This window comes from Piliocolobus tephrosceles, chromosome 16, assembly GCF_002776525.5.
Source record: "Piliocolobus tephrosceles isolate RC106 chromosome 16, ASM277652v3, whole genome shotgun sequence".
Classification (NCBI taxonomy): domain Eukaryota; kingdom Metazoa; phylum Chordata; class Mammalia; order Primates; family Cercopithecidae; genus Piliocolobus; species Piliocolobus tephrosceles.
Window position 1 is genome coordinate 71,882,159 of NC_045449.1, and position 7,204 is coordinate 71,889,362.

Consider the following 7,204-nt stretch of genomic DNA (forward strand, 5'->3'; position numbering starts at 1 on the left):
ACGGGCTGGTCCCCGCAGGCCTGGAGCACTGGGGCCGTGACGGGCTGGTCCCCGCAGGCCTGGAGCAGTGGGGTCGTGACGGCCTGGTCCCCGCAGACTTGGAGCACTCGGGCTGTGACAGGCTGGTCCCCGCAGGCCTGGAGCAGTGGGGTCGTGACGGCCTAGTCCCCGCAGACCTGGACCACTGGGGTCATGACGGGCTGGTCCCCGCAGGCCTGGAGCACTGGGGTCATGATGGGTTGGTCCCCGAATCCCTGTGCCCACCCCCCACAGCCTAGGGTTTTCGGTATCCCACGGGCTCCTCAAACTCAGCCCAGTCAGACCCAGGGTCACCACACCCCAGCCAACTGCTGGCAGCCAGAAGCAGGGGGCCAGCCCCACCTCAGCAAGCCCTGTTCGCCTCCAAGCCCAGGTGCTGGCTGCCTATGCCTGGGAGGCAACTGTCCCCACAGCTCATTTGCAACTGATATGTCTCCCCTCCAAGTCCCTCTCTAAATGTGCCTCCTGCTCCAGTGATGGTTGGCGCACCGCTCTGGTTGCGATCCTTGCCTGCTGGGCTCACCTGTGCGGTGTAAACCCCTTCTGGGTGCAGGTTCGGGCTGGTCAAAGGCAGGGAGCGATCAAGCCCTGGCACGGTCCAGTTCCTGCCATCTGGGACTTGGCCAGCAGAGGGCGCCCCCACACCAGCTGAGGTTCCCACGACCCAGGACAGCACCTGGAGGTTGCCCCAGGGCAGCGGGAACAGCCCTGGGCACGGTGCTCAGGCATAGGCTCCAGTCACAGGCACAGAGCCCCAGGGGACAAGCCCATCTGCAAAACCCCTTTAATCAGAATAAGTAGAGTCCCAGGCAGGGCAGAGTTCACTGTGGATGCCCAAGCCGGATTCACCCACCCTTCTGGCTCCAGCCCAGGCGCAGCTGCGGCTTTCGAGAGGCGAGACAGTGTCTTCCTTGTCCTTATGTCCCAGCAGGGTCACTGGGAGGCACCAGTGTGGTCTCAGGGTGCTGGGGGGTGCTGGGCGGGCCCGTGAGGCCCATCACCATCCCCCTAGTCATCCCGTTCCTCTGTGAGCAGCGCAGGGGGTGCTGCAGTCTCCTCGGTTGTCCCAACCCTGCCAGAAAGAGACGTCACTGACAGTACCCCGTCAACATCAACATCCCTGCAACCTGGCTGGGCACAGCCAGGGCCCGGCGAGGGACAGGCCAGGCGCCCCACAGCCTTTCTCCTAAGATGTATTTTAAGTCCCCGTCAAAATGGTCAGGCTCCGGAGGCCAGAGAAGGCTCTAGAGAGTGAAGGTGAGCGCGGGGTGGGGGTTTTTGTAGGTCAAAAGCGATCAAGTGTCAGCAATGTCATGGTGTAGCTCCAGTGGCAGCCCCACTGTCCAGCCCTGGACCCTCTCCCCCGGGCTCATTGTCCCTAATCCCTCCACAGACCCTCACCTGCTCCTCTCCTCCCTCTCCTTCCTCTCGTAGATGGAGTGAAGCTTGTTGATTAAGAAGATTTTGTCTTCCCCCTCCTAGAAAAGCCAGAACACAAAGGGGAGAAGAAGTCATCCATCAGCCCATCCAGAGCCAGCCTGTTCCAAAGTGCATTTGAGGGAAAACTCACGAGGTGCATTCAACATCACAAGCAGCAAAAAGGTAAAAGAAAAGGTGAAAGGGCCACCAAACAAGGACAAGGAAAAACCAAGAGCCAGGAAGTGGGCATATGTGTGGATCTAAGCTTCCTAGTGGCCAAAGTGAAAAGGGAAATATAATCAGCAGCCCAGAGCCGGCCTGACTCAACGTAAAACCGGCCCTGCCACTTACTGGCTCTGCCTTGGGTTACTAACTCTCTGACCTCACTGGCAGCATCTGGAAAGGGGGGTAGGAACACAAGACACAGGGTTTACGTGAGTTTCCTGCTGCCGCTGTAACGCGCTGTCAACTCGTGGCTTCAACCCCACCAGTGTCTCAACTTTCAGTTCTGCAGGTAAGAAGTCCAAAATGAGTCTCACTGAGCTCCAATCAAGCATCGTCAGGGCTACGCTCCTCCTGGAGGCTTCGGGGGAAGAGTCCCCTTCCTCGCCTTTTCCAGCTTCTAGAGGCCCCTGGACTCCTTGGCTCTCAGCCCTCTCCTCCACTTCAAAGCCAGCAGTGGCCGCTCAAGTCCCGCTCACGTGGCGCCACTCTGACCCTGACACTCCAGCCTCCGTTTTTCACCTGGAAGGACCCTGAGATCATGCTGGGTCACCATGAGAATCCAGGGCCATCTCCCATCCCAAGCCAGCTACCTTCAACCTTACTTCCCCAGCCACACAACATAACGTATTCACAGGCTCCATACAGTCTTAGGACGGGGACATCTTTGGGGCCAGTACTGGACTGACCCAGGGCTCTTTCGACAATGAAATGTGACAAGAAGAGGGGGCACTTAGCAAAGGACCTGGTGCACAGAAACCGAGCATCAGTGCTTGGGTCAGACCGGGATTCCCTGCCGGGAACCTTCGCAAAGAGAACAGGAGTTCTGTCGAGAGCCACACGGATTGGCTCTGGGCACCTAGCAACCTGGCTCGGCCTAGGAGGGCCACTTAGAATACCTTTAAGAAGAGACCATGGGCCCTTATGCAACAAACTAAGTTGCTTCTATCGAGTTGCTGATGAGTGTGGAGAGGCCGTGGGCTTGAGCCATGCCGACCTGCTCGGGGAAAGCTCAGGCCGACGGCCCCAAAGCCTGAGGTCAGAGCTCCGCCTTGGGTAGACACTACAGCCAGCACCCCCTGGAGAAAGGTCCTTCCCATCCCGGAGCAACAGTGGGTAGAGCTGGGATTCTCCCAGCACCACTCTGCATCCCCGCCCGGACCCACCTGGCCCTGCCTGGCCCCTGGGGGCTCTGAAATGCCACCCAGTAGGGCAGGAGCCACTTCCCACTTCCAGTATCTATGGCCAGACAACCGCCGCAGCCAAGATGCTCGGCTTTCAGCTGTGTGGTGAAACGGGAAAGGCAGGAGATGGGACAGTGTACTGCAGTGTTTACAACCCAAGCAACGTGGGAGCCGTCCCATGAGCGCTTGGGACGAGCTGGGACGAGCTGCCTGGAGCCCTGGCTCCTGGCACCAACTATCCAGCAGCAGGGTCACGTGGCTGCTGAGGCCCACTGGCTACACCCCACCATGCCCTCGCCTTGGCAGACACGAGCCGCTGGTCCCGACAAGCACCCCCCTAGCCCTAGTGTGGAGCACGCCTAAGGACCCTGGCACTCACCAGCCCCAGAGTAAAAACCTGCAGGAGGACAAATGGCAACGGGAGTGGACGGGGAACCCTGGGGGGAGGGCAGAGCCCAGCAGCAGGATGCAAGCCTGGAAAAGACACAAGACCTGCTTCATGGGGACCCGTTCCCCAGGGAAGAGGCCAGGCTGGGTGGCCCAGGGGGAAAAGTGCCTTGTCTCTAACTTGCTGGCTGCACAGTGGGCAAGAAGTTCCCCTGGGCGGAGAGGAGCAGAGGGAGTGGGCATGGGGGCGAGCTGCCGGGTGAACACCCCTCCCGGGTGCTGCCCCTGGGGTGTGGGGTCTGATCCCCTTCTGCAGCTCACTCCCATGCCACAGCACGAGGGCCTCATCACCTCGCTCTGTCTCCCAGGCTGGAGTGCAGTGGCACAGTCATAGCTCACTGCAGCCTCAACCCGGGCTCAAGCGATCTCCTGCCTCAGCCTCCCAAGTAGCTGGGACTACAGGCGCACACCACCATGCCCAGCTAACTTTTAAAATTTTTGCAGAGATGAGGTTTAGCTCTGTTGCCCAGGCTGGTCTCGAGCCCTCGGGCACCAGCCATCCTCCCACCTTGGCCTCCCAACGTGTTGGTACTATAGGCTGAGCCACCGCACCCAGCCAAACATCGTTTTCTTCCTAAAAATGTTTTGGCCGGGTGTGGTGGCTCACACCTGTAATCCTAGCACTTTGGGAGGCTGAGGTGGGCAGACTGCCTCAGGAGCTGGAGACCAGCCTGGGCAACACAGTGAAACCCCATCTCTACTAAAATTACAAAAATTTAGTGGGGTGTGGCAGCAGGTGCCTGTAATCCCAGCTACTCCGGAGGCTGAGGCAGGAGAAATGCTTGAGCCCAGGAGGCGGGGCTTGCAGCAGTGAGCCGAGACTGCGCTGCTGCACTCCAGCCTGGGTGACAGAGTGAGACTGTCTCCAAAAAAAAAGAAAAAATGAAAAAGTTTTAAGTACTGACTCTCCCTCAATCTTACTCCCCCTATTTGTAAAATGAGTCCATAGGGACCCAAAAGCCATTTCTGGGATCTCAGAAATCCTCAGAGACTGTCTGAGTCCTCAGCGGGGCCACCCCCAGGGGCTGAAACCACACCCCACCCCCCGGAGCCCCGGTCCCAGTGGGGCCCTGCAGGTGCCTGGGGATCAGGAGCCTGGCTCTGTCTCACAGCTGCTTCGTCACTTGATCTGCAGTGCACGTACTGATCAGGGTCACTTGTCTGGCAAACAAACCCTTTCACCAGCCAAGGCCCACAGGAGAGGATGTACGTGGGGGTGGAGGGGAGCGTCACCCCCGGGCGATCGAGAGGGTGGGCTGAGGGCAGCCCAGGTCGGGCAGGCAATGGAGAGGTTGGGCTGAGGGCAGCCCAGGTCGGGCACTCACGTTGCTGATCTGCTCCTTGAGCAGGCAGATGACCCTCCGCTGGCCCCGCACCACCTGGATGTTGAGGTAGATCACGGCCCTGCGGGAGAAGGGCTGTCAGGCAGGGCCCAGGGCCACAGCCCAGGAGCAGCCAGGCCCCACCCAGTGCAGGCCCAGCGAGGGCCATCTCCCCAGGGCCGCCCCCACCTGCGGGACTCACAGCAGCAGGGCTGACACCAGGAAGACGAAGAATGTGTTTTCCACCAGGTACCGGTGCACCCAGGGCAGCCAGGAGACCCTGGGGCCCGCCGCCTCCAGGTAGCGCACCCACACCCTGCCAGCCTCGTACATGCTGTCCAGGGTCCGGAAGGGGCCACAGGTGCTCGAGGGCTTCACCCTGGGGAAGAGGCCGACCAGGAACCCCCTAGCCCGGGCAACAGCCCACCCGGCTCCCTCCCAGCCCGTCCTCTTCACCCCTAAGTCTTGGGCCCCCCAAGCACCACCACCCAACCCCAGGATGACACAGAGGGGTCCCCTCCACCCGCCCCTACTCACTGCCAGACTGCGTAGCAGAGGAAGACGGCAGCGCCCAGGAAGGCGGGGAAGCAGAGCAGCGTGAGGAAGACCGTGCTCATGTGTGAGGCCAGCCAGGGCCGGCGCGGCGCCTGGCAGTTGGCCAGAAGGCTGGTCTGCGGGGAAAGGCTACGCTCTGCCACCGTCCTGCTACCCCTCAGCACCCCTCCAAGGCCTGGGGGAGCTCAAGAGGGAAGGGCAACCAGAGCTGTGCATGCAGGCAGGGCCCAGGACGACCCCGCTCCCTGCAGCCTACTCATTTACAGAGGAAGACAGAGGCCTGCGGGTCACTCACACGCAAAGGGGTGATGCCAACAGCACCTCCATCTGCTGAAGGTCGCTGCCATGCCAGGCTCTGCACACAACACTGTACACGCCACCTCCCTCAGTCCCCACTGGAACATGGTCCCCAATGCATGGATGAGGAAACAGAAGGCCAGACAAGACAGGAGCCAGGATGGCCAGGTGCAGTGTAATCCCAGCTCAGGGCACAGTGTAATCCCAGCTCAGGCCAGTAATCCCAGCACTTTGGGAGGCCGAGGTGGGTGGATCACGAGGTCAGGAGATCTTGACCATGCTGGCTAACACAGTGAAACCCCGTCTCTACTAAAAATACAAAAAAATTAGCCAGACGTGGTGGCGGGTGCTTGTAGTCCCAGCTACTCGGGAGGCTGAGGCGGGAGAATGGCGTGAACCCAGGAGACGGAGCTTGCAGTGAGCTGAGATCGCACCACTGCACGCCAGCCTGGGCAACAAAGCGAGACTCTGTCTCAAACATAAAATAAAATAAATAAAATAAAATAAAGACAGGAGCCAGGATAGGAAGGGAGGTCCCAGTTCTCAACCACTGGGCATGACCCAGCGGACAGAGGACCAGGGTCACTTTTCTGGGGACCCAGAGGTCCCAAGGCTTAGTGTCTCCCAGAGCCCTGGCCCTACCCCTGGCCAAGTGCACACGGGCACCTGGTGATGACCTCTGAACCCAGCGATGCTTCCCGGCCTGCCAAAGACAGTGATGCCAGGAGGGGTCAGCCATCCCTTGGGCTGAGGGACAGGCCAGGGCAGCCCCACTCCACTCCAGTGGGGAGGGTTCCAGTGTCCCAGGCTCTGCCCAGCTAAGTCCTGCCCCCACTGCCAGGCCACCCTGCCAGCCCAGCCCTCCCCAGGCCTTGGCAGCCTCACCTTCTTGACGTAGAAGACGAGCAGCAGCTTGATGATCTGCACGGCGGGGAGGAGGGGTGAGAAGAGCACCCCCAGCCTGGGGAAGGGTGGCAGTTCAGGGGCTGCTCCAGTGCCCTCCCCCTCCCCGAGACCAGGCTGGTTCCAGACCACGGGCAGGGCATGTGAGAGTGGCCAAAACTGGGTCCTGGTCAGCGCCTGCATCGCTCCAGGGTCCACGGCTGGGCCTGGCTGTGCCCCCAGTGGGAGGCAGGTGCAGGAACCCCAGGGGGAAAGGGGCACTGACCGAGGGGTCAGACAGCAGGAGGCAAGCAGAGGACCCTCACCAGGTCAGAGTCTGCCCGTAAATCAGCTCCAGGACATTCCGGGCGATGTCAAACTCCGGCTTCCGCCGCCTCTTCAGCTTCTTCTCGGAGATAATCCTGCTTCCAAGGAGGACCCCGGAGAGTTAGACGGGAAAGCCACGCCCAGGGAGGCCAGCCGGAGTCCCCACACCCAGAGACGCCCACGCCCCAGCCAGGCGACATCCTGGCCCTTCCACAGATAATGCCAAGGACAGACAGCCACCAGCCTGGGGCCCCCACCCAGGGCTTGGTCATACCGGCCTCATCCAAAGTAGGTTCGGATACACCCAGAGTTAAACAAGCAGTTTCAGCTCCAGCACCAAATGATTTTTTCTTTTTTGAAACAGGGTCTGGCTCTGTTGTCCAGGCTGGAGTGCAGTGGCACAATCGTGGCTCACTGCAGCCCTGACCTTCTGGGATCAAGCGATCCTCCCACCTCAGCCTCGTGAGTCGCTGGGACTACAGGCACACACCACCATGCCCAGCTAATTTT

At 60.5% G+C, this 7,204-nt stretch overlaps 1 protein-coding gene across 28 annotated transcripts in view; it reads right to left on the reverse strand.

Moving 5' to 3' along the window:
* Positions 1-805: 805 nt before the first annotated feature.
* The window catches only part of TMC6 (transmembrane channel like 6), an 18,796-nt gene continuing 12,397 nt past the window's right edge, over positions 806-7,204 (reverse strand). For 17 of the 28 annotated variants that reach the window (XM_026455903.2, XM_026455898.2, XM_026455889.2 and 14 more), the window contains 7 exons: positions 6,694-6,792; positions 6,371-6,446; positions 5,171-5,304; positions 4,836-5,012; positions 4,637-4,715; positions 1,441-1,517; positions 806-1,111 (listed from right to left, as the gene is read on the reverse strand). In XM_026455903.2, the coding sequence (XP_026311688.1) occupies positions 1,048-1,111; positions 1,441-1,517; positions 4,637-4,715; positions 4,836-5,012; positions 5,171-5,304; positions 6,371-6,446; positions 6,694-6,792 (706 nt within the window). In that variant the 3' untranslated portion in view covers positions 806-1,047. Of the gene's footprint in view, positions 1,112-1,440; positions 1,518-1,876; positions 2,203-3,243; positions 3,339-4,636; positions 4,716-4,835; positions 5,013-5,170; positions 5,305-6,370; positions 6,447-6,693; positions 6,793-7,204 lie in introns of those variants that run through there. The other 11 variants (XM_026455893.1, XM_026455891.2, XM_026455886.2 and 8 more) reach the window with 8 other exon arrangements.